The sequence below is a fragment of the Magnolia sinica genome, chromosome 7 (genome assembly GCF_029962835.1).
Source record: "Magnolia sinica isolate HGM2019 chromosome 7, MsV1, whole genome shotgun sequence".
Classification (NCBI taxonomy): Eukaryota; Viridiplantae; Streptophyta; class Magnoliopsida; order Magnoliales; family Magnoliaceae; genus Magnolia; species Magnolia sinica.
Window position 1 is genome coordinate 16,302,171 of NC_080579.1, and position 27,713 is coordinate 16,329,883.

At 37.9% G+C, this 27,713-nt stretch overlaps 1 protein-coding gene across 9 annotated transcripts; it reads left to right on the forward strand.

The window, feature by feature from the left end:
- Positions 1-15,835: 15,835 nt before the first annotated feature.
- On the forward strand, positions 15,836-27,147 carry LOC131251138 (uncharacterized). 9 transcript variants are annotated; one of them, XR_009173605.1, is made up of 4 exons: positions 25,130-26,114; positions 26,291-26,509; positions 26,728-26,836; positions 26,938-27,147. XR_009173605.1 is itself a non-coding variant. In XM_058251673.1 (3 exons), the coding sequence occupies exons 1-3, from the start codon at positions 23,780-23,782 to the stop codon at positions 27,091-27,093; spliced, it is 378 nt and encodes a 125-aa protein (XP_058107656.1). In that variant the 5' UTR covers positions 23,698-23,779; the 3' UTR covers positions 27,094-27,147. The 9 variants fall into 9 exon arrangements, 1 of the variants encoding a protein (XP_058107656.1); XR_009173599.1 differs by having other exon boundaries at positions 25,134-26,126; XR_009173601.1 differs by lacking the exons at positions 26,291-26,509; positions 26,728-26,836; positions 26,938-27,147 and adding exons at positions 23,651-23,855; positions 24,242-24,307 and having other exon boundaries at positions 25,366-26,247.
- The last annotated feature ends 566 nt before the right edge of the window (positions 27,148-27,713 follow it).

Consider the following 27,713-nt stretch of genomic DNA (forward strand, 5'->3'; position numbering starts at 1 on the left):
ATTGTATTTCTGCATTGGGTTGTGGTTGGGATGAGCGAGCTTCCTCTATCCTATCGAGGCGCGAATTGAGTGCTTCCATTACTTTTCTAATTTCCACAAGACAGGCCATGTTACGCTGAATTGAATCCTCTTGGATCATTTCTGGTTGGATCTCAAAGGTAGGGGATCTAAGAGAATAATTATTATAACATGTTGTTGGTTCATTTCCCCAACTTTGATGTTTTCACTGATTACAGTCATACGGCTCATCGGTGGGAGAATCTGATGGTTGGTAATACATATTATCACTCATAATATAATCACGCATTGTTTTCTTTTTATCGGATGGATGATAATAATTCTCACTCCCATAGTTATGATAACCCCAACACTCACGTACTGCTTTGTTAATCCGTGGGGGGTAATTGTTCTCCTGCATATGATCATATAAGGACTTCTTAACTGGTGAATCTTTATATTCCAATCAGTTCTCGATGATAGTTTCAGAAAAGTTTTGGAACATAGGTTGATTTCCATCATAATCATCATCCCAATATATGTTATTCTTCTCAGCATACTAACGTTCCCACTCGTACATATACATGGTGCAACCCTAACTCTGAATCTAATCTTAAGAAAAATAAAAGAAAAGATCCTACAACTGTATGGTAAGTAAGAGGAGAAGAAGTTAGAAGGAAGTTACCAGATTGGAATTCTATGTTAAAATCCTGCAAAAGGAAATAAAAGAAATTAGTTTCTAAAAACAGAAGAAATCCTACAATTAGAAAGTTTCTAAAAATAAAAATAGAAAGTTAGTTTCTAAAAAAAAAAAAAAAAAGAAGAATCTAAATCTAAAATTAGAAAATAGAAAATTTCTAAAAAATAAAACCCTAATTCTAAAAATAGAAAAAATAGAGAATTTAGAAAGGGATTACCAAATTAGAAGTTTATGTCAGGATCTTACAAAATAGGAAAACAGGTTAGTTTCTAAAAAAAAAAAACTTTAACCTAAAGTTAGTAAAATCCTAATCTTAACCTAATTATAAAACTAATTAATCTCAGAAAACGTAACCATCAATCCCCGGCAACGGCGCCAAAAACTTGTTAACTCCCCAAGTATAGTGTTGTGATGCAGTAATAAACTCGGTGAGACCGAGGTCGAATCCACAGGGACTGAAACCTGTACGTAATCTGAAACTAACTAGACTAAGATGAAATCTAAATCAAGTGAATATGAGGGAATAATGGTGAAGTATTACTCTAAAACTTGTGAAAATAAAAGTGGAAACTAGGGTGCCAAGGATCCGCTTGTAACAATTGGGAAGCTACCTTGTATTGATTCAGGGATACAACTGGAATCAGAGTCCTATCCTATCCAGTTGATAAGAAGAGATTTGTCAGATCTCTGAACTTCTCATGGATCTAATAATCAATAGATAAGAGTGGTGAAGATTTGAAAGTGATTCCATCACCTAACTATGCCCAGGAGACTATAGCAAACAACAGCAATTTACCAATCTCACAGGCAATCATGAGAGAATTGTGAAAGTTAGGAAGGATTCCGTCACCCTACCATGCCCATGGGACGATGGTGAACAACAGGTCTTACTAATTTCACAATCTCAATAATGGAAAAAACATATTTAAAGCTATCGCAGATCCATTGTAATTTGAGTCACAGCAAACGATTAAAAACTAAAAATATACCTTCATAAATAACTAGAATCCATAAGAGTTCAACAAAACATGAATCCAAGCCAAGCAAACGTGCCAATTCTGCTACAAGCTTCACCTCTTAGCCCTAGCTAAGAAGTTTAGCCCAACATGATTGGGCCAGAACTCGAACAAAAACAAAATAGAAAATATGAAACAAATTCTAACTACTCTACTCTCTCTTGTATCCACGTTGAAGCCCCCAGTCAAGATGCCCCCAGGATCGGCTCTCCAAGTCCTTTTATAGCTGCTGGAGTCGGTGGAGGAGTCGGTTGGTGCAGTTGTCGCAGCAGCTTCGCATGCGCAGCGAAAGCTTTTTCGCAGCAACTTCAGTGCCTTGAAACTCACCATTTTCCTCACTCAATTTCCAAAGAAACACCGTCCCTTAGGACTTTTTTAAGTGCTCTACATGATGGACGGATCAGATCTGCCATATGATCAAAGATGGTGGACCACAACCGCTTGGAAGTCTGGATTTCTCGGACGTGCGTAAGCCTACGCACGTGACTGCGTTGACGTGATCGATGGGTCCCATAGCAGTGTTTTCTGGGAAATCCACCTAGTCCAGTGAATTCCTCTCGATATTTCGGTCAAGAATAATAGGTTTTAAATGTCTGTTAATGCGGCCAAAAGAAGAAATCACACTGAGATCATTTTGAACGTCAAAGGGCAGTCCGCTTGTGGCCTCTGTATCGCACATGTATGTATGCATGGATGAAAAGTATCAGCATTATTTTAAAGTGATCGAGGCCTTCTACAAGATGGATGACTTAGATCAGTCGTACAGAAGATGTATGGGGCCCACTAACTTCCACAAGATGGACAGAGTCCGTCCGTTACACGGACGCTGGAAATGGAAGTTTTCATTTCTGAAGGAGATACGGGTCAGCAGGCGCTGACCCGCCTTAGCCGATTCGGTGCTCATCCGTGCGTATATGCACTGTGTACGCACACTTCACGGTGTGGGGTCCACTGTGATGTTTTTCAGATATCCAATCCATCCATCCTGTTTCTCATCTTATTTAAACCGTTGATGCCAATTTTGAAGCATATCCAGATAGCATGTGGGCCCCACTCAATGAATTGTAAGGCTGATCCATCCGTTGGCATAATTCCAGAGACATCCAATGGCTGAAATTTTACATGTACGGTTAATTTATGGTCCCCAAGCTATGTATGAAGTTTCATATCAATCTGATGGCGAAAACCCTGTGATCTTGCATTCTGGACCAATTTTAGGCCTCTTTAACATGAACAGCTTGATCTTCTCGGATCCCTGGCGTGTAAATCCGTTGATTTTGGTCCCATGGAGTCCGTCCCTTGTCTTGGTGAATTCTGAGCATTAATTCCATGCTTTTAGCACCCTGTTTCCGTCCGAGCTCCTAAACTCACCTTGCAACACAAACACGATTAAAATAGTCCGTTAAACAGTATCATGTTCATAAATTTAGGTAATAACTGGGGTCTAATATACAATATTTGACCCTCAACACTCGCCATGCCTCCTGGATTTGTAATGAGGATGTAAAATCCATTCCTTCCTTCATACCCAGGGCCAGAATTTTGAAAACACCACTACTAATCGGATGGCCAGAAATTCCCAGCATTTTTCATCATTTTTTTTCACTGCTTAAAACGTTTGAGAGCATTGAATTTGAGTGGCAAAAAAATAGAAGAGCTCCCAAATTCTTTGCAGAACTTGAAGCTTTTACAATAGCTCGACTTGTCTGCCACCAATATACAAGAATTGTCAGAATTTGTAAGTGGCCTATGTCTTTTGTGGACCTTAAAGCTTAATCATTGCTTTAGTCTTAGAAAACTCCCTAGAGGGATTGTGAAACTGATCAAACTACGACATCTTGAAACCGAATGTACTCATTTGGATTACTTACCAATGAAATTACGGTAGGACCGCTAATTTGAATAATGGAATTAGGTCCAAATGTCCTAAAGAGGGGTGAATAGGACTTTTCAAAAATATTTTCTTGTTACAATATACAATGCCTTAATTTAATCAAGATAATTAAGGCAAAGTAACTCTAAGGCTTCCAAGCCAATAGAGGGTCCATTCACAAAGACTACACATGATTTCTAGCATACACTATCTCAAGCATTCAAGTATTTCAGCACAATGATTTGCCATTAAGAAGTATTAATGGAATCTTAATGAATGTCAGAGTTCATGATTTAATCCAAGCAATGAAGATAAGAGTAAATGCTTGTGCAAAGGATTGAATGATGAACTCCAATGGGAAAGAGAGCTTAAGGATGAGGGTATTAACTATTGCAAGAACTCTCTCAAGCTTTCTTCAAATCTAGCTCAGTTTACCAAGAAGCAACCCATGAGTTCATATAAAATTGAATCCTAATGGTAAAAAAATGGGTAGAAATCTGACATTGTCGATGCCATCGAAATTTGAATTTTGATGTCATCAAATCTTCTATGATTGCATCGACTACCTACACCAAGATATTCAATTGGGTGCAGGACAGATTTTGTTCGATCTTATCAACCACCCTTTGATGTCATCGACGTGCACTTCGATGTCACCGAGGGATATTTCGATCCCATCAAAATTTCCTTTAAAACCTTACCCTTTGGTAATTGGACAGATTTGTCCCCTTTTCGATGCAATCGATTAGACCTTCGATACCATCGAAATTTCAATTTCGATGTCATCGACAAGTCATCGATGCAATCGAATATATTTGATTTTCTTATAAAGCTTGTTGGACAAATTGGTCCTTATATTGATAACTTACTCTCGATGTTATCGAAGAAGGTTCAATTACACCAAGGAACACTTTGAGTATTTCAATTGTATAGGAAGAGAGCCCTTGGTTGATTTAATCGAAGTAGGTTCGATGTCATCGAATTTTGAATTTCGATGTCATCGAACTTAATTCGATACAATCGACAATTCCCAGCATTTGTTTAGTTTGTTGTTGGATAGTATGGGCTTGTTATTCGATGCAATCGAACCATGTTCAATTCCATCGAAGTTGTCCTCGATCGCATATCGATGCAATCGTCAAGACATTGATTTTTCCTGTATGGTTCATGTTTTCCTCCAATACTCAAGATGTTTAAAACTAAGCTTACCAAGAGATTTTCGAAAACAGTTGTGGGTAAGTTTAAGTTTTTATGGATGGGGTCATATACTTTAAGGGTTTGGTTAAGGAAGTGAGGCTTTGTCTACCTATGTGGAGCACTCTAACTTCTTCTTGGTTAAGTCTTTGGTCTTGTAATCTTTAGCTTGGGGCTCACTTGACAGACTAACTCAACACTCACGTAATTTAACAATCCATGGTACTTTCAACCAAAAGGCATGGGGAGGACGTGAGATTATATAATTGAAAGACCTTTAACTTCTTTAAGGGGAGCTAGAAATAACGTGCTTAAATAGAGTAGCAAGTAGAGATGAGGATAACAATGCAAAATTGGAGAACAAGCAAAATCTCCATATTTTGAAATTGTCAGGTACGGACTAGATGAATTTTGATATGCACATAACAGGTGTAGAGGAGGAGGTGGAGGGTGTGTTTGAAGCCACATAGGACACTTACTATAAATAGTAAATTTACTATTTATAGTAAGTTATGAATTTTTGGGAGTTTTAGTTGTAGTTTAATTCTAAAACTTATTCCAAGGCTTGGAATCCCTATTTAAAGGGTTGTAGACTCGTTTATTTTAATCATCAATCAATTTACGAATTGTCTAGAATATTATTTTTATTTTCTTGCTTTTTCTTCGTAGATTCGAGAAGTCTTTGTAAGAAGTATAGAGAAGCTTCATGGATTCAAAGTAGTTATCCTTAAGGAAGATGGTGATCGAATTCATCACATTCATCCCTACGTCAATTGGTATTAGAGGGATGATCCTCTCGTGTCGATGACAAACAACGAAGGTAATGAACCAAAATCTTATGGAAGGCGATCCAGGGATTTGTTATCTTTTGGAAAGAGGAAGCTTTCCACCGGGAGAGTCAATTGATTGTGCAAGGGCTGCAGGCAACCCTCAACCATCTTGCAGATGCACTGATTCTGCCTCGAGCCCAAGGCGATGTTCAAACGCTCGTAGTTGTACGACACAACCTTGATTTTTGTAGAGCACTACCAGTGGTGAATCTTAGGGATACACCAAATAATTCAAGCTCTAGTGACGAGGATCTTAATGAAGGCTTTACCCTACGACCAATCCATGGATGCGATCATCTGTATCATACTGAAGGATACTATTAAGGTAAGGCCGAACTTCCTAGTTTTAACGATTTATTACGCATAGAAGATTTCCTCGACTAACTAGTCGAAGTAGAAAGATATTTTTATTACATGAACATGCCAGAGCATAAAAAGGTGAAATTAGTAGCGATTAATTTAAAATCTGATGCTTCTGCATGGTGGGAGAAATTACAACTCTCATGTGCCTAACAGAACAAGGTGCTCATCTCATCATGGCCATGGATGAGACGCCTTCTTCGATCACAACTCCTCCCTAGTGATTACGAGCATGTATTGTTTCAGCAATACCAAAACAGCCAATAGGGAAATCGAACTGTCATAGATTACACCGAAGAATTTCAGCAGTTAACAATGTAAAATGATCTATCAGAAATCGAATCACAAAAAGTAGCACGATTTATAAGTGGGTTACGGTCGACGATTCAGGACCGAGTTCAGATGCACCTAGTCAGGACTTTGTATGAAGCGGTTCATTTGACAGGTAGGGCAGAAACAGAACTTGCAAGAATTCCTACTTGGCCTTATCCTTCAACTCGGTCATCTATGACAGGTCTCATGCATGATTTAGTACTGGCATAATAAAAAGAACTAGTAGGAGGACATCCTCAACCTCCTACAACCTCAAACTATGACATGGGGAGTGGCCCATCTAGGCCTCAACATGTAGCACCCATAACAGTGGGCCCAAGTAGGATTCTAAATCGTTACGTTCGGCTAAGACTAAACAATTGTGACTGCTGTGGCCAACCGGGCCACTTATCAGACACCTGTCCTCAACGCCCCAAATCACACTTAACCATAAATGAAGGGGGCATTGAAGGTGAGGCCGCAGAAGAAGACTCCAACTTTGATGAAGATGAACAAGTCATTAAGGAAGGAGCAGATGGTAAAGAATGGACGGGTGAGGATCGTGGCGAATCTTTAGGCGTGAGGCGATTACTGTACACCCCACAAAAGGAATTACATCCATAGCGACACTATATTCCGTATGCGATGCACCGTCAATGGTAATGTTTGTCATGTGATTATAGATAGTGGTAGTAGCGAGAATATCGTCTCGAAAGTGATGGTGAACAAGTTACAGCTACCTACAACAAAACATCATTCACCTTACTCAATTGGTTTGATTAAAATGGTGAATGAGACCAAGATAACTGAACAATGTACTTTCTTATTTTTAATTGGTAAAACTTAAAAGGCATGTCATATGTTTCTCAGTCGACCATGACAGTCGTACCGTGATGCCACCATAAAAGTAGTAGGCCCCACTATTAAGATGACACTCCTCGAAAATTAGGATGATTCACTCACTAGATGGGCCACATGGCCATGTTGAGTTAGGCCACTCACTAGATGGGCCACCCAACTATTTTGAGTGGGATCAACGGTTGTCTATTGATTGCAACAGTGTTGGCCCATGTTGTGAGCGGTTCAATTAATATTTGTGAGAGGTGATGTATATGGTGGGGACTATAGCATTAAAGAACTCTCTCTCTCTCTCTCTCTCTCTCTCTCTCTCTCTCTCTGTATGTGTGTGTGTGTGTGAAAGCCCCGAATCTCTGAAATCTCTACACATACATGCTGTAATCTCATTTTCTGTGGAAGGGGCCAACTAGATGGATGGTTAGGATCTATTTGTTGGTGCCCTTATATTACAAAGGGTGTGTTTGGTTGCACCAAGAGTAATGAAATTTGCTCCAAATTAGACTGATTAATCATAAGATATCATGAAATTTGCTACAAATTAGATTGATTAGACATAAGATACCATGAAACTTTATAATATTTGGTACAACCAAACATGCCCTAAACAACTAGGGAAAATGAATAGAACGGGGTACTCCAGCCCCATGCTCTCGTGGTTGTTATTCAAGTGTGGCAACTGTGGCATGGGTGGATGAGATCTGGACCCGATTGTAATCCTCAAAATTCAGCCAATTAGTGACTAAGATTTCCCAACTGATATGGTTTTTAGGCCACCTATTGTTCACCGTATAGCCCAATAAATGAATGCTTTGGATCTTCCGGATGTGTATCTTTCAATAAGATTGAACGGTTGATGACTAAACTAGACATTGATCCTCCATGATCACTGCTGATCATGTTTTCCACGTTCTAATATTCTTACAACATCATGAGTTCTCAAGATCTGGTTGCCGACGAAAGTAGCTATAATGCGTCGCAGCTGGACTCGATGATGCAATCTTGGTCGATGGATTCTCTATCGATCAATCCAAATGGCAAATCATGTGTATGTTCTCCAATGAAGCACGCGGGATCGTTCCGATGCAGGCTTCATCAGTGTTCCCCAACCAACACCATGGCCTGGGCCCATTGCCCTCTCAAACCAAGCCATCTACCGATGCCGTCCAAGCTGAGTGAAATTGCTGTATGAAAATGGGAATGCTAATCACGGCCACCTGTTTGTAAGCGTGGAACATGAGCACCCTATAGGTGCCAACTTGGCACACGTGTGAGATTCTGGTCGTTCCTCAGGTGGCCCCAATGGTGAATGTGAACTAGCCCAAAACGTGTAAAAAGAAAATGGCCGGTCCAAAAATATAATTGTCCATTTTAAAAGATGGATTGGCCAGTGTTTTGGGTATGGACACATTCACTATGGAAATCACCCTAGATCTCATTAATGTAAGGAGCTTGTATTTGGCGATTAAAGAATAATAACCATCGGTTGCAAGAAGCATTCCTCTAAGTGGCCCATTTGTAACTTGTTTTTCTTTTTTCTTTTTCACTGTTATGGGAAGCTCTATGTTTAGAATTGTGCTAGATGAGATTACAAGTGTTACTCTAGGTTCCTTTGTACATGGCCCCTTTCTTATATGTTGGGCCCTTCATCGTTGTATTGTTGATCCGGACTGTTGATAGAGTGGCCCCATCGTGGATCCTGGTTGGTCCAAAGTTCACCCATATAGATTTGAAGATCCGAAAAGTCCAATAAATAAAGATTAACGTGTTTTGTGAAAGAGTGTTTCTATAACGACCACTTGCAGTACCATTACGTGAAAAATGGAAAAAAAGGACAGATTTTGAGACGGTTGTGGACTGTCTCTAAAATTCTTTGGTTTAAAGACGGTTTAGAGACGGCCGTAAACCGTCTCTAAAATTTTAAACGGCTCTTGACCATCCCTAATAGTCTTAAAATGTTGAGCATTCACAAATCATTTAAGACGGTCTTCGACTGTCTTATATGTGGTCATCTGAGACGGTCAAAGACCGTCCGCATTAGAGACGGTCTTTGACCGTCTTATATGCGGTCATCTGAGACGGTCATTGGCCATCTGCATTAGAGACAGTCATTGGCCGTCTTTTACTTGTAATATGAGACTGTCAAAGACCGTCTCTATTAGAGACGGTCCTTAGCTATCTTATAGCCCTGTCAAAGACCGTCTCTATTAGAGACGGTCCTTAGCTGTCTTATAGCCCTGTCAAAGACCGTCTCTATTAGAGACTGCTAAAGACCGTCTCTATTAGAGACTGTCAAAGACTGTCTCTATTGGAGACTGGCACAGACCGTCTCTATTAGAGACGGTCCTTAACCATCTCTAATGCTCAGGTCAAAAATTAAGAAGCTCAAACAAATTATGAAATTCGAAAAAAAAAATAGTTGAGAAGCTTAGAAAAATAATTAACAATGTTTAAGAAAATTTTAAATTTTGAAAAAAAAAAAAACTGTTGATAATTTTGAAAAAGAAAGATTTCGATAAAAAAATGATATTTTGAAAAAGAAAATTTAAAAAATTAAACAAAATTGTGAAAAAATTGATAAATTGTAAAAAAAAAAATATTTTTTAAAAAAGAAAACCAAATTTTGTATTTTGACAAGAAAAATTGAAAAGTTATATAATAAAAGTGAGATTAAAAAATGATATTTTGAAAAAGAAAATTTTAAAAATTAAACGAAATTGTGAAGAAATTGACAAATTGTAAAAAAAATATATTTTTTAAAAAAGAAAACTAGATTTTGTATTTTGACAAGTTTGAAAAGTTAGATAACAAAAGTGAGATTTCGATAAAAAAAAAATGATATTTTGAAAAAGAAAATTTAAAAAATTAAACAAATTTGTGAAAAAATTGGCAAATTGTAAAAAAAATATATTTTTTACGAAAGAAAACTAGATTTTGTATTTTGACAAGAAAAATTGAAAAGTTAGATGACAAAAGTGAGATTTTGATGATGTGTTGTATATCCTTGCCACCCATACGTTTCTTCAACCCATTTTTGGGCCAGGTATAAAAAATTGTGTAGATTTAAATCTTAAGTGGACCACACCACTGAAAAGAATGATAATATAGTACCTCACCATTAAAAATTATAAAGAGCCCATCGTAAGGTTTTAGTAATATTTATTTGCAATCCAACTTGTCGATAATGTAAAGAAGATCTAGATGAAGGTAAACTACAAAGATCAAATTGATCCAAAACTTTTGTGGCCTTCAAAATGTTTTTAATGGTTATTCATCGTATTGTTTTGATTGGTATGGCCTACCTAAGATTATTTAGTTCTTATGATTTGAAATCACATCTTAAAATATGATGGAAAAATATATGGACGGTGTCAATATACATAAAATATATCAAGGTGGGCCCTACACGGTTAGATTACTAACACCCATGAAGGAGTTACCTAAAATAGTGAAATGGTATTATAAGGTCACCTCATGGGAACTTCCCATGAGGTTAATTTGTGTGCGCCCCACCATGATGTGTGTAGAACATCAACACCATGCATTTGATGTGTCCCCTTTAAGTCCAAAAATCAGCCATATACGAAACTTAGGTAGGCCATAGCATCTAAAACTATGTGAAGACGTCCCTAAAACATATAAAAGCATTTGGTGGGGCCCACATGAGTTTTGGATGTGTATGAAACTTGGTCTAACTCCTCATCCAAGTGGGACACACATAATGAATGGGTTGGATCTATGAACCACATCTAGGTGGGCCGAATAAATGATTATGAATGTTTTAATGGGAGGGTAACCCTCTCAACTATAGTATGTGGTGTGGCCCACCCAAGTCATGGATTGACTTTATTTTTAAGCTCTTGGCCCACCCAAGTCATGGATTCACTTTCTCCATATCATTCAACGCTTTTATCGTATCATTTTAAGATATTAATTAAAAAATGGGGCAGGTCCAAGGCTTAAGTGGACTACAAAGTGGGGATTGAATGTCCGTCATTAAAAATAACATTTGCAGAAGTTTTGGATTAAGCTAATGTTTGTGTTTTCTCTTCATTTATATCTTTTTGATATTCTGAATATATATACAGTTTTTATATTATATGAGTGAAAATTTTATGAGTTAAAAAAGTTTTGGATCAAGCTGATGTATGTGTTTTCTCCTCAAGTTTTTATATTATATGAGTGAAAAGTTTTGAAAACAAAATGATGCTTTTTATGAAAAAAAATCGGCATTTTGAAATTATTGAGAAAATTTTACCAAAAATTCGGGATTAACCCACGCCGTTCATCCATTTTTCGAGATCATTTTAGAAAATTTTCTAAAAAATGAATCATATCCAAAGATTAAATGGACCACACTACAAATAAGGGGAACAGATTGGCTACTCCCCCTAACACCATCCAATAACTGGTGGTTGGTGCCCTGCGGGCCCCACCATGATGTATGTGTTTAATCCATGTCGTCCATCTATTTTTAAAGATCATCTTATGGCATGAGACAAAAAATGAGGCATATCCTAATGTGAAATAGACCACATTATAGGAAATAGTGTTGAATGAGCGTCAACCGTTTAAAACATTTTGGGGGCCATAAAAGTTTTGGATCCAGATGATTTTTGTTTTTCCCCTTCATCTAGGCCTGTATGACCTAATAAACAAACTGGATGTCAAATAAATAGTACAGTTGGCCTTACAATGATTTTAATGATGGATAACCAATCACTATTGTTTTCATGTGGTGTGGTCCACCGGATATTTGAATATGATTCATTTTTGGGCTCATATCCTACAATGAGTTGGGAAAACAAGTGGATCATATGGATATACAATATATAAATCAAAGTGGGTCCACATCTACCCCATCAGTAAGACGCACCATTCCATGGTGGGCCTAGGGCTTAAAAATCAAATCAATTCGTGACTTCTTTGGGCCACACCACATACAAAAGTTGAGAGGGGTTACCCTCAATTAAAATATTCATATTCACTTGTTAGGCCCATCGAGATGTGGTTCACAAATCTAGCCCATCCATCATGTGTGTCCCACTTGGATGAGGAGTCAGACCAAGTTTCATATGCATACAAATTTCAGGTGGACCCCACCAAGTGCTTTTATATGTTTTAGGCATTTCTTCACATGATTTTAGATGGTATGGCCCACCCAAGTTCCGTATATGGCTGATTTTTGGGATATCCCATAATTTAAAGGTGGCCCATCAAATGCACGGTGTTGATATTTGACACATGTCATGGTGGGGCCCACACAGCTTGACCTTTGTGTTTAATCCATGCCGTCCCCATGAGGTCAAGCTGTGTGGGCCCCACCATGACATGTGTCAAACATCAACACCATGCATTTGATGGGTCCCCTTTAAATTATGGGATATCCCAAACATCAGTCGTATACGGAACTCTGGTGGGCCATACCATCTAAAATCATGTGAAGACATGCCTAAAACTTATAAAAGCACTTAGTGGGCCCCACCTGAAATTTGGATGCGTCTAAAACTTGGTATGACCCCTCATCCAAGTGGCACACACATAATGGATGGTCTGGATTTGTGGAACACATCTCGGTGGGCCTAAAAAATAATTATGAATGTTTTAATGGAGGGTAACCCCTCTCAACTTTTGTATGTGGTGTGGCTCACACAAGTCATAGATTGATTTGATTTTTAATCCCTGGGCCCACCATGGGATGGTGCATCTGACTGATGGGGTAGATGTTTGACACGCATCATGATGTGGCCCACAAAGCCATACCCGGCCTTGGCCTAAATTTGGGCGCGCGCTCAAAAACAGAACCGAGCCCGAAAAAAACCCCAAAAGCAGAGCCGTGCTTAAAGGCCTTCCCTTTCTTTCAGAACGTCTCTCTTTCCCCCAAAACTGCATCTGATTTCTCTACAATTAGGGCACGAAATGAGAGCTTCAGATCGACGTGAAAATGGCAGATTTCGATCTCCTCTGCATGTAGTTGTCTCAGATTGATCAAGATCCATAGGTATCAACTTACCTAAATCAAATGGTTGTCATTTCTCAGTTTTCTATGATGAATCCGAGGGGCCGATATCCGTCCAGTATCGGCAACGTCCGCTGCGGGAATCCGAGGGGTTTTTGGTGGGAAACAGTGCAGATTTAGAGCTCAAGGGGTTTCCTAGGTTGCATCCATGCTGGCGCTCGTCAACTACGGAGGTAGGATTCGGGATCTTTGCTTCTTGAGGTAGGATTGCAAGACATATCAAGCACATATTAGAGGTACATCATCTTCTTCATTTTCTTTTTCAACAGCTAAATTCATAATAGAAGTCTAGATCTGTTTATTAGATCAGGATCTGTGCTACCTTCATTTCTAAGAATGGCCTGAAGGTAAGAGAACCTCTACTTCTCAAATGGGCTGCAGTTCCAACTGTCAGGTCCTAAAGCTTGGCCTTCGAAGGCCTAGAAGCTGCTTTCTTTCCCCTCCACCATTCCTGTATCAAACCTGATGCCTTGTTTACATGCCTCTTTATCTCCGCTCCAGTGTCTTTAAGACCTTTCACAATCCGCTGCTTCCAATCCTTCTCGGTAGATTCCTTATCTCTCAGGACTTCCTTTGAAAAGAGATGGGTCATGTTTTCATTGATGAGATTGATGATTTGAACAGAAGCTTTGGTGGAAATACAATAGCAAAGCCTGCATCTTTCTTGAAAAATGTGGACCTGACTTACAGTCAGGTATGCTAGGTCCAAGCCCCTCATCATGTAGGGTGCACTAATTAGTGCTGGTCCACTCATCTGGTAGATCACACATGTATGCTAGAAGTGGACTGTAAAAAGGCATGCCTCCTCCAGGGCATGTTTGGATGCAACTTCGGCAAAAGGGAGTTTCAGCAAAAGGCCCGTAATGTCGACTCACTGAAAACCAATCCAATTGGTTTTTGGCGAGTGGGATTTTTAACACCTATGTGTCCAGCAGGGCATAAAAGGTGGGTTACAAAAGTGCATCAAAACACCCAACTTGAAAACGAGTTTGGCTAAAAAAAATGGCATTTAGGCATCAAGAGCTCTTAAGGGTGCCTCCAAATGGGACCTAAGGTACTCTTCCAAAAGGAAAGACCAAATGGCATCAAGAGCTCTTAAGGGTGCCTCCAAATACATCTTCATGCCTGGTGCTCCCGGCATGCCCTGAGACAGTAAATCACACAGATTAAACTGTCAAATCAAGTGGACAAAATGCTAATGGCAGTCAATTTCTAAATTTCTATCTATTGGAGAGAATTGTATGATATCGTAGAAGATCGACACAGCATGGTAGATGACCACAGAAAACTGTTTCTTAAAGCTTGTTGATGAATGATAGAACAGGTGGTAGTTGTTTATTTCATTGTCTAGAAATTTGTTAAGTTTGTTGAAGGTTAGTTATGATTAGTACATTTGTATCAGGATTAGTTGGATGTTAGTTGCAGAGAAAATCTTTACACATCATGCTTCCCTATAATTTAATTTCTAGTTTTGAACATTGTTGACAATATGACAAAGTTATGAAAGGAACAAAGTCTCTTTCCTCTCTTCTTTGGAAGGTCTTTGGCATTGCAATACACTTGGATTTTGCTGATTCCCATTACCTCTTTGATCCCTTTTACAGTCACATTGTAATCTTTGACTCTCATAAAATCAAGATGATCTAGGATTTCATCGTGAGCTCTCTTTTTCGTATTGATTTATTACGTTCATATATTTCTAATCTTCACAAAACTATCACTATTTTCCATTCCAATGCTTCAATTTAAATATGCTTTCCATAAACAAAGAGAGTACAAGTTTGGATTTCTTTTTCCAAATGGTATGCAAATCCGAAACAAATTGCAGGTATATTTTTTTTTTGTTTTCCTTCTATACACGTCTTATTTTGGACACATTGGGAAAACCTTGGATCTTGTGCAGATGTGACATGTTGGCCCATCTGTTGGCCATGTACATGAGCAATGTCGCCACATGTGCTGGCCTGTACCCGAGTAATTTTGGCAAATGTGGAGGTGTGTAGATGAGTAGGGTTGTGAATGCATGTGAGCTTAGCAAGTTTCCTCATTTTATCTTTTTATTTTGGATGAACAGTTATCCAATATATATGAATATATTTTTTAGTTATTTCTTTAAGTAGATACAATTCAATCTTAAGATCTTTGGTTTTTTTATTATCTGTTATCGAATGTTGTACTTTATTTCTTCCAAATTTGTATTCTTTAGCCCTTTTGTAACCAGTAGATAGATGATAATCTATGAAGAACAGTATGTCAGGGGCACTAGCACTCTTAACAATTACATACTGCTACACTTTACACACTGCATGGAGATAGATTGATGGCAAATACATCTGTTCAAAGATGGCACATGTGGGCATTCATGTCTTGTGGCTGCAAGTAGTGTTCCTATGTTCTGTAACTTTTGTGTAACAGTAACATATATTGGTAACTAACAACCAACTCCACCTTGCTAGTTGCTTGTCTAGTTGCCTACAAACAGAGAGTGTAGCATGTGTGAGTGATCCAGGTTTACTAGTGTACCAAAAAAAGGAAAGCTGTAGAAGTTTCACACGTTCATATTGGGTCTATGCTCTTGAAAATGAGAGAACAACATTAACTATAGATTATGAAGAGCTTTTGATAGCCATGAATGTTATAAAAGTATAAGAAACAACCCATACAAATTGACCATCACATTCGCCTAAAACAGCCCCTTACCTCGTATGAAGAGCAGTGTAGCTTTTGACGAGTGATGAGTCGCAAATGTCACATCATTGGTGGCATGAGTAGCCCTGCAAATGACATTAACAAACCATTAAAAAAACAAGGCAGCTCCTACCTAATTACAATCGTATGGATAGATAATAAAGAGAGGTATTTGCCAAAAAAGGTTTACATTTCTCTTTATTATAATATGGATAAATAGCATTAAAAAAAAAAAAAGATCTGCATGATTATCAAATAGCCATTAATTCAGGGTATTTTAGGTCTAAAAGATTTGTTGAGAATGTCTTGTATTTTGATTTTCTATCTTATAATATTGCAAGAATTTTTTACATACGCACGTCTTTGCATATATAGCTGTTTTGACCTTTTCAGGTTACCAAGTCTATAAAACCCGACATTTCTATGCGTTTTTGTTTCTTTTACCAAGCTTTTAACTGTTTTTTCAAGGATCCAAATGGTATAGTCACACGATAGGCGATACAGGGCCTCTTTTTGTCTGCCCGTGTGCGCCTGAATCCTTTTTCTGTAATTTTTGTTGATGATATGAATGAATTCACAGTTTTTTTTTTTTTTTTAAAGGATCCAAATGGTATAAAATTCAAACCTTCTCTAAATCCCAACTTTTCTAATGCCATTTTTTCAAGACTAGATCCTCTCTTTGTAACTTAAAGAAGCCCAACTCTAAACACTTTCCATAGGTTGTTGCACCATGACTTGTCATGCAGGTCACTCATTCCTACCAACATGCTGCAAATGAGTAATCCTCATCTTGAAAATCAGTCTGATCCACTCCGTAGTGGACCACAACTGATGCTTACACGAGATGACCGTCGAAAGCTTTATTCGAGTTTTGGTTCATTTTAGCTTTTCAAGTGACCTTTTTCCTGCATTTTTTGGCTTGGAATTACTCAACTAAGTTCCTGCTATAGCTGATAGATGGTGTGTTCATGGCTGTACCTAATAGATGGTGTGTTTGTGCTTCATAGGTATCCATTTGTTCACGAGGAATTTGTTGTTTGTGAGGACATTGATCAGGTAAGTTTCCGTGGAAATTGCATGAAAACATTGTGAGAAAGCACCATTGATTTTCTCATGTGTGGTTTAAGGTCGCAGACATAAACAGAGAACAATGGAATCACTCTACATGGAACCTGCTTATCTGGATTCTCCTCATCTAAATCATTCATAAAATTTATTTTGAACTGCTTTCCTTGTATAGTGATGTTGGATTCAATAACATTCACGTTGAAATCTATCTACTATTCAATAGTACCAGTTCTTGTGACATTATTTTCAGCAACATTTTAGTAATTCACTAATCTCAAAAAATTCACCCTAAACATTCAGTGATACTCCCTAACCTAAAACCTCAACTCAATTCCCTAAACCTTAACCTATAACCTAACCTAAACCTAAACCTCTAACCTACACTTATAACCTAAACCTAAACATATAACTTAAACCTATAACCTTAACCTAAACATAAAACCTAAACTTAAACATATTCTTATAACCTAAACCTATTCTCAAATCCCAAAACCTATAACCTAAACCTTAACCCGAACCCGAACCTAATTTCCTAAACCTAAACCTACACCTATTCTCAAATCCCTAAACCTTTACCTATAACCTAACCTAAACCTAAACCTAAACCTATAACCTAAACTTATAACCTAAACCTTTAACCTTAACCTAAACTTAAAACCTAACCTAAACCTTAACCTATAACCTAAACCTATTCTCAAATCCCAGCCAAAAACGATTTGAGACGACGTTTAGTGATACTTTGTTAAATATGAAATTTATGACCTTTAGTAACTTGGTTAATTAAAAAGAACTACATAGTGGCTTGATCCCAATCTAACTTTTTGGGTACGTAGGCAGCCGTTCGTAATGTACTAGAATATCGGTGCAGCCACAAATCTTTTTTCTCCTTTGAATTATAACAGACTGTATCATTTGTATTTTTCTCTGTCATACAGGTTGTAGTTATCAAAGATATAATATCACCTCCTTATAGGGAAACATTTAATGATGTGTACATGTAAATTCATTTTTTCTTATTCCTTATATTGTTTTCCAGTTATATTTGTGTTGGTTTCATAGTACAGGTAGCGATAGAAAGTGTTGGTCGATTGTGGCTTATAGACAAAGGGATGAGTAACTAACAATATGAATATGGGAGGACTTCCTCAGGTATCCAGATGCTTTTAGATATAATTATGTTGTTTTTAAATGTATTAGCTTGAAATTGATGGAGCAGACCCGGATGTGCGTCAGAGCTATCCGGATGTTGAGCGGGGTCCCCTGTAAGGTGAGAACAGCTGTTATGACCATGATGAAGCTGTCTATTTCCTATGGACAACATTGGAGTGGCCTGACCATTTGGACATGCCATTTTTATGTATTTACTCGAAATTGATGGAGCAGACCCAGATGTGCGTCGGAGCTATCTGGATGTTGAGCAAGGGTTCCTGGAAGGTGGGAACCGCTGTTATGACCATGAAGAAGCTGTTCATTTCCTATGTACAGCATTGGAAGGGCCTGACCAATTAAAGCAGGCCGTGTTTATATCTGTATTTGCAGGGACCACACCCTTAACCTATAACCTAAACCTATTCTCAAATCCCGAAACCTATAACTACAACCTAAACCTATAACCTAAACCTATAAACTATAACCTAAACTCAATTTCCTAAACTTTAACCTATAAAATAACCTAAACCTATACTTATAACCTAAACTTATTCTCAAATCCCAAAACCCATAACCTAAACCCATAACCTATAACCTGAACCTATAACCTAAACTCAATTCCCTAAACCTTAACCTATAACCTAACCTAAACCTTAACCTAAACCTTAACCTAAACCTATAACCTATAACCTATAACCTGAACCTATAACCTAAACTCAATTCCCTAAACTTTAACCTACAACCTAACCTAAACCTATACTTATAACCTAAACCTATTCTCAAATCCCAAAACCTATAATCTAAACCTGAACCTAAACCTAAACCTATAACCTTAACCTTAACATATAACCTAATTCTCAATTCCTTAAACCTAAACATTAACCTATTCTCAATTCCCTAAACCTAAACATTAACCTATTCTCAATTCCCTAAACCTATAGCTTATAACCTAAAACTAAACCTAAACCTAAAACCTAAATGTATTCTCAAATCCCTAAACCTAAACCTACACCTAATCATCATCTTAACTCCCTAACCTAAACCTAAACCTAAACTTGAAAACCCAAACCTAAACCCGATCCCGAACCTGAACCTGATTTCCTAAACCTAAACATTAACCTATCCTCAATTCCCTAAACCTATAGCTTATAACCTAAACCTAAACCTAAACCTAAACCTATTCTCAATTCCCTAAACCTATAGCTTATAACCTATAACCTAAACCTAAACCTAAAACCTAAATGTATTCTCAAATCCCTAAACCTAAACCTACACCTAATCCTAATCTCAACTCCCTAACCAAAACCTAAACCTATACTTGAAAACCCAATCCTAAACCCGATCCCGAAACCGAACCCGATTTCCTAAACCTAAACCTTAACCTATTCTCAATTCCCTAAACCTATAGCTTATAACCTAAACCTTAACCTAATCCTAAACCTAAACCTATAACTTATAATATAAACCTAAACTTAAAACCTAAATGTATTCTCAAATACCTAAACCTGAACCTACAGCTATTTCTAATCTCAACTCCCTAACCTAAACCTAAACCTAAACTTGAAAACCCAAACCTAAACCCGATCCCGAACCCGAACCCGATTTCCTAAACCTAAACTTTAACCAATTCTCAATTCTCTAAACCTATAGCTTATAACCTAAACCTAAACCTTAACCTTAACCTAAACCTTAACCTAAACCTAAATCTAAACCTATAACCTATAACCGAAACCTAAACCTAAAAACTAAATGTATTCTCAAATCCCTAAACCTAAACCTAGACCTAATCCTAATCTCAACTCCATAACCTAAACCTAAACCTAAACTTGAAAACCCAAACCTAAACCCGATCCCGAACCCGAACCCGATTTCCTAAACCTAAACCTTAGCCTATTCTCAATTTCCTAAACCTATAGCTTATAACCTAAACCTAAACCTTAACCTAAACCTAAACCTATAACCTATAACCTAAACCTAAACCTAAAACCTAAATGTATTCTCAAATCCCTAAACCTAAACCTACACCTAATCCTAATCTCAACTCCCTAACCTAAACCTAAACCTAAACTTGAAAACCCAAACCTAAACCCGATCCCGAACCCGAACTCGATTTCCTAAACCTTAACCTATTCTCAATTCCCTAAACCTATAGCTTATAACCTAAACCTAAACTTAAAACCTATAACCTAAACCTAAACCTAAAACCTAAATGTATTCTCAAATTCCTAAACCTATTCTCAAATTCCTAAACCTAAACCTACACCTAATCCTAATCTCAACTCCCTAACCTAAACCTAAACCTAAACTTGAAAACCCAAACCTAAACCCGATCCCGAACCAGAACCCGATTTCCTAAACCACTACAAGAAAATAGGCCTTTAGCTACAATTTTTTAGCCTCAGTTGAAAAAATGGAGGCTAAATGTGTTTTTTAGCCTCGGTTGCTAAGGAACTGAGACTAAAAGTTCATTTTTCACCTCAGTTGCTAAGGAACTGAGGCTAAAAGTCTACTTTTTAGCCTCCATTGCATAGGAGGCAAAAAGTCTACTTTTTAGCCTCAGTTGTATAAGAACCGAGGCGAAAAGCCTAATTTTTAGCCTCAGTTGCATAAGAACCGAGGCCAAAGCCTAATTTTTAGCCTCAATTGCATAGGAACCGAGGCCAAAGCCTAATTTTTAGCCTCAGTTGCATAGGAACCGAGGCCAAAGCCTAATTTTTAGCCTCAGTTGCATAGGAACAGAGGCCAAAAGCCTACTTTTTAGCCTCAGTTGCATAGGAATCGAGGCGAAAAGTCTACTTTTTAGCCTCAGTTGCATAGGAACCGAGGCGAAAAGCCTGATTTTTAGCCTCAGTTGCATAGGAACCGAGGCCAAATGTCTACTTTTTAGCCTCAGTTGCATAGGAACTGAGGCTAAAAGTCTACTTTTTAGCCTCAGTTACATAGGAACCGAGGCGAAAAATCTACTTTTAAGCTTCAGTTGCATAGGAACCGAGGCTAAAAGTCTACTTTTAAGCCTCAATTGCATAGGAACCGAGGCGAAAAGTCCACTTTTTAGCATCAGTTGCATAGGAACTGAGGCGAAAAGTCTACTTTTTAGCCTCAGTTGCATAGGAACCGAGGCGAAAAGCCTAATTTTTAGCCTCAGTTGCATAAGAACCGAGGCCAAAGCCTAATTTTTAGCCTCAGTTGCATAGGAACCGAGGCCAAAAGTCTACTTTTTAGCCTCAGTTGCATAGGAACCGAGGCCAAAAGTCTACTTTTTAGCCTTAGTTACATGGGAACAAGGCTAAAAGTCTAGCCTCAGTTGCATAGGAACCGAGGCTAAAAGTCTACTATTTTGCCTCGGTTAGTAAGTAATGGAGGTTAAAGGTTTAATTTTTAGCCTTAGTTGCATAGGAATTGAGGCTAAAAGTTTTGCAAGGGCCCACATCTATTCAGAATGGAGGATGGCTAGCTTAATTTAAACGGATCTCAATTGTTTTTTTTTTTTCCATCCAAACCGTTGATAATGTTAAGCAGAAATGGATGAAGGGAAAATTCAAAGATTTGCCTGATCCAAAATGGATGGGCGGTTTGGATAAAACATGTACATCATGGTGGGCCCGACAAAGCCGCTGATAGGACTGTCCATCTCGGACGCAGATTAGCGACTAACAGGTTGAATAGCCAGACTCGCTACTGGAGTGACCTCACCAATTTCCGTGGGCCCCACCATGATGTATGCTTTAGGATAAGACATCCAAAGAATGAGTTAAATCCAAAGCTCCGGTGGACCCTACCATAAAAAACAATGGGGACAGTGACGCCCACCATTAAAAACTTCTAAAGGCCACGAAAGTCTTCAATCAAGATGATATTTGTGTTTTAGCTTCTTTCATGTCTTTTTTAACTCTTGAACAGGTTGGATTTCAAATAAAAATCATGGTGGGCCTTGGGATAGTTTTAACGGTGGGAATCACTCTCCCCACTGTTTTCTGTGGTGGGGTCCACTACAGCTTTTTATCTACCTCATTCTTTGGCTCATGCCATAAAATGGTATCTAAAAATGGATGGACAGTGTGGATACAACACATACATCATGGTGGGCCCCACAGAACTTGGTTACGTCACTTCAATAGCAAGTCTCGCTGCTCAACGTAGCTAATCCGTGTCCGTCCATATTGAATATATGTGGTCTATCTACACCGTCCATCCGTTTTTCCTGAAATTTACGCCCATAAAGGCCCCTACATCGCACGTTTTCCACCATTTCCCCTCTTTCACTCTCTTTCGCCATTGTAGCTCTGAAACGAAGTTTCGAAGCGAAGAACAGAGAATTCATCCACAAAATGAAGCTTCGAGAGGCGAGGATTCGGAATCCTACCCCTCAAATTCTCGGTACGTGAAGCAAAAATCTTCTCTATTACTCTTTTATTCCGCGAGAATCTACGAAGTCCGCCCATTTCCGCCCTCTTTGGCTATAAGATCGTTTTTGGAAGTGAACGATTGGATCTCGCATGCATTTTCTCTGATCTTCATTCAATGGTTGAAGTGAAGAACAGAGAATCCGATCCGCAAAACAAAGCTTCGATAGGTGAGGATTCGATCTCCTACCCTCAAATTGTCGGGTACGTGAAGCGAAAATCTTCTCTATTACTCTTTTATTCTGCGAAAACCTTCGTGTTTCTCCGATATTTAGGTTTTTTCCGGACGATGACGGTCTTTTGAGCATTTCCCGTCATGGAGGCATAAGGGTAAGAGGACGCATGCTCATTAGGCATTTCCCCCCTTTTCGGATGTGATTGTCGATTCGTTCTTGTTGATTCTCCTAGTGTGTATGGGATAGACATGTTGTAATCTTATTATAGCAACGATCAAGGAAAAATGATTTCTCATCATTCTGTTTTGTGCTTGATTTGATGCTTGGATGTGATTTTAGCTAGTTATTTCACCGTCTTGCTGTTTTTTTTTTTTTTTTTTCTTGATTTAATTTTCAGCGCTAAAAAGTGTTGCAAATTAGTTGCTATCTTTGCTTGTTTCGGATTAGAAAATTGCAGTAGCAGTTTGTTGTTTCATTTCCCTTTTTTTCTTTCATTTTTGTTGAAATATTGTGTGATGAAATCTGTTATAGATATCTGATCTTTTGCTGATTTTGAAAGAAAGATAAATTAGTAGAGCAGTTCCACTTTTATGCAAATGAGCTTAATTATGATGTATTCACGGCTTCCAAATGACATTCTGTAATTTTTTTAAAATTTTATTATTATTTATTATTTTTTTAATTTCTACTTTTAAACTTAGAATGCATGTTATTTGAATCGGTTTGGATGGTCTCTTGAGTACTGATCCTAGCCCTCAATTTCATCAAGAAACAAAAAAAACAGTTCCCAGGTATAAGACGAACTTTGAGTCTTTTTATTTCTTGCATGAATCCTAGGAGTAGCGTATCTGTTAGTTGAGATGAAAATGCTTGATCGGTGCCACAGTTTCTATTCGAGCATATTGGGATGTTTTGAAATCGACCAAAAATTAACACTTCAGTGAAAAAGGGAGGAAATTGGGGAATTCTATTTTTATTTCTATTTTTTCTTTTTGGAAAGGTAAGATTAGTTTGATGATTTTCCTTTAACATGAGTAATTAGTTCTTTAATTCTCAATATCTTTTTTTGTCCTTATCTCTTCACATGCATTCTGACAAAAAGACTAGGGCAAGGATTTGGGTTTAAGAGAGGGCTTGGGATGAGGAATTTCCAGATCTTCAACTCTTTGACCAGACAGATGGAGCTTTTCAAGCCTAAAATCCCTGGAAAAGTAGGTATGTATGTCTGTGGCATCAGCCCCTACGATTTCAGCCATCTAGGTCATGCTCACTCTACGTAACTTTCGATGTCCTGTATAGGTTCATGTGCTTGTTTTCATTCTATTTGCTATTTTAATTAGGCACTTGCTAATATCCTACCCAACAACACTTGCCATCTTTATACATTATGCTTCATTGGCAACTTAAGATTTAAAAAAAAAACATCATTATGGAGTGGGTTCAACTCTTTCTTTCTTAAAACTTTCTTTTCCATTTGTTCCTGTAATTCAACCTTTTCTTTCTTAAAACTTCATGTCCATTTAATTCATATACTTCTCTTCATTCTATTGTCATGAATTATACTAGTTTGTGAGATGGGAGAGTCACTTGTTGAAATACAGGGTACTATGGCCAATTGTGAAATCAGGGATATTTCTCAGCCTTTGCAAGTGGGTTCTGTCGGGCAGGTGCATGCTTTATATTCTATTTAACTTTTTTTTTTCTTTTTCTTTTTAATTCCTGTTTAGGTTGGCGGTAGGAAGGAGCATGGGCAACCCGATGTTTCCATGAATCATCCACATGATGTGGGACTTGATCGTTTTCCCCAATACCCTCCAAAAGGCTATGATTTTTTTATTGCATTTTGTGAAGAAGATTTGATTGAGAAGAAGATTGATTTTCTAGTAAACTGTGTCAGTTACCCATTAAAATCGTTAATAGCATTTTCGTTATGTATGTCATATACAATCGAGAGGGTCAAAATAAGGTCTTTAATGTATAAGTGGCTATAGGATGAAGGAATGGCAAGATCAGTGTTGGCTTTGAGTAGAATCCTTGCCTATTCAGATACGACATTTATATTGCATTTTGTGAATTGTCACCAAAGGGTCCTAAGGTTTGAGAAAAGTTCAAGAAAGAATGATCTTTAGGCTAAGCATTGTCTTTTGCTTGAAAGAGGAAAAAAAAAGTCGTCCCTTTCATGAGAAAAGAAAATGTATGAAAGCCCACAAAAGAAAATGAAAAAAAAAAAACTATATTCAATACCTTTGAAAACCATGACCAATGAAATGTGACTCTTGAATCTTGATAATTTGAGTTAAAAAAATCAAGCTTTTCTAATTATTAGCTTCCTTTTTTGGTTGATCACATTTTGATGCAACTTGGTTATCAAGGCAATGGTTAGTCACATTTTGATACAGTTTGGTTATCTGGAGCATAAATGTGTGCACGCATGGAATCAATTTCAAAATTCTGGATATCTTCTTCTTCTTCTTCTTCTTCTTCTTTTTCCATTTTGGCCGTCTCTAGACTATTTTTTTTTTTTTATGTGAATAGTAACTCAGTTACTGAAAAATGTAGATCTTTAGCATTGATTAGAGAAGTGCTTATATTTTTTAACAAAACCAGATGGTTATTGGTCTTGTACTTTAATCTATGCCTTGTTATTGATTGCATTTTCTTTGTTATGTTTTGCTTTGTTTTACCATTGAAAGTAACTGAATATTTCTTGTACCCTGGTCTTTAGACTTACACAGAGTATTGGAATGCTATCCAGCACATTTTTTAGGAGTACTCGGAAGGAAGATATTGTAGTTCCTATGGTAAGAATAGTTTTAGGTATTGTTGTTGCATACTTCTTAAATGCTTTTGAATTGTGTTCAAAATTCTTTTCCAGCAGGCTTATTGCTATATTTATGTTGAATGAAAGTAAATTGACTGGATAATCATTTACGGGTGGTTATGGGCCAGGTTTGGGCCATGTCAAGGTCAGCCAGAATCTAACCTATTTACTAATTGAGCCAAAATCAGACTTCACATACATTATTTTAATGCAAGCCGAGGATAAACATCTTATGCTAGAAGTAAGATTCATTTTTCTCTACTTGTTACTTTATTAAAAGCATGCCACTATTTTTCTCTACAGTCCAATCTGTTGATATGATGGACTCCCTGTAGATGGGAGATGCACCAAAAATTTGCCAAATTGGAGGATCCTAACAATTATTCTTAAGAGCAGTAACAACCCATCTTCCGAGATTTGTTTTGGGAGATGAGTGTTTGATGATGCAGGCTGAGGTGTATCATTCGTACATGGAAGTGTTACGTGCATATGAGATTTTTAATGCAGATGGAGATATGTGGAGGAAGCAAAGAAAGACTGCAAGCTTGGAGTTCGCATCAAAGAACTTGAGAGATTCCAGTACTCTTGTATTCAGAGACTATGCCCTCAAGCTATCAACTATCTTATGCCAAGCTTTTATACAAAACCAACAAGTAGGCGTGCAGGTCTTTCTCATCTACCCAAGAAACACTCTCTTCTAATGCATGCATATCTGTATTGATGCATGTGGATGTGCGTGTCTTTCTAAAGAGTAATGATCACATGAATCTCATCACATTCAACTCATAGTACGTTGTACTTTTCTTTCCCCTCAATGTGTCGTGTGTAGGATGTCCAGGTAGTGCAAAAAGGTGGGCCCAATCAGGATGAGCACTTGGCCTGAAAATTGAACAGGTCGACTCAGCGAGGAGGGTGACAACCAATGATCTGACCCAACATACAGCTGTTGCCGAATTGATGTGTGGATACACCTGTTTTTCATGGTGGAATCCACATTTTGCAAGAAAGAATTGGATGTTCTACGCATGTGCAATTCCCACCGGCAACGGTATATCATGCTAAATTAGCTTTCTGTGCAGTTTTTGGTCTTATACAAAAAAACTTTTGGTCTTATATAAAAAGTTTCAGGATGACAAATAGCCAACATTTGGCAACAAGGACTTTTCCTCAATTATTGGCTTGCCGATGTGCAAGTTATAGATTGGAGCCTTTTGTTGTTGTTGTATAATTTTTGTGATGATAGAATTAGAGTTTCGTGCTTGGCAGAGAAAGGGTTAAGCAGAGGCTGGCACTTTATCATGGGGTGTTGCCCATATATATGTAGTTCTCCAATGATGCAGAAGAGACGTTCTCTTGAGCTCTGAATCTCCTGCTGGTATGGAATTATCGAATGCTTGCACTCATGGATCTTGATTGTTTTTATTTCTCCTTGTTTTCCCCTTTAATAGTTAGTTCTATAAAATTTTCATGCACCAGAGCCGAGGTTTGTTGAAGGAGGGAGAGCATGTTACTCTTGTCCAAAGCTACAATGCTCAGTTACTGCTGTTGATGATTACTACTGAATATTTTGGCCAGGCATTGGTGAAAAATGCAACAGATGTTATTCTGAATATTCCACAGGGTTGGCACTAGGCAGAACATGCTAAAATGCCATTTGCTTAAACTTCGGTTTTGCAAGACTGGTTATGTGGAGTGCTACTGTCAGTATTTTGTGCTGTTTGATCTGTTTGCAATGGATTCCTATTACTTTTCTTTTTCAGATTTCTTTGAAGCTAACATGTTCTCTGGTGACTGATTCAAGGGTAATCAACAGTGAAAAAGGCTTAGTTGATGCCAACAGAGGCTAAAGCCATCTTTAGCGTCAGTTATCCAAACTGAGACTGCTACTCTCAGGGCTAAAGGCTTTAGCCCCGGTTCTTGAGAACCAAGGTTAAAAATAGTTTTAGCTTCGGTCGGAGGCAATTGAGGCTAAATTTGGATTTAGTCTCAGTTGGAAACAATGGAGGCTAAAATTTTAATTTAGCCTCATTTTGAGAAAATTGAAGCTAAAAAGGTTCTTTTAGCTTCACTTGAAGAACCGAGGCTGTAAAAGTCATTTTAGCCTCGGTTGCTAAAACTGAGGCTACAGCCTTTACCTACAGGGGTTTCAACCTCGGTTTGAATAACTGAGGCAAAACCAAGGCTAAAGGCTTTAGCTTCAGTTTTTGACCTTTTTAGCCACAGTTTTGAACCGAGGCTAAAGCCATCTTTTC

What these genes read in the sequence shown, in the direction of transcription:
- LOC131251138 (XM_058251673.1), top strand. Translation starts at nt 23,780, where the DNA reads ATGAGGAATTTCCAGATCTTCAACTCTTTGACCAGACAGATGGAGCTT. An exon ending in TAAAATCCCTGGAAAAGTAG is followed by an intron (nt 23,856 to 25,968) that starts GTATGTATGTCT and finishes TTTTTAATGCAG; the next exon opens with ATGGAGATATGTGGAGGAAG. An exon ending in CTTTTATACAAAACCAACAA is followed by an intron (nt 26,115 to 26,937) that starts GTAGGCGTGCAG and finishes TTCATGCACCAG; the next exon opens with AGCCGAGGTTTGTTGAAGGA.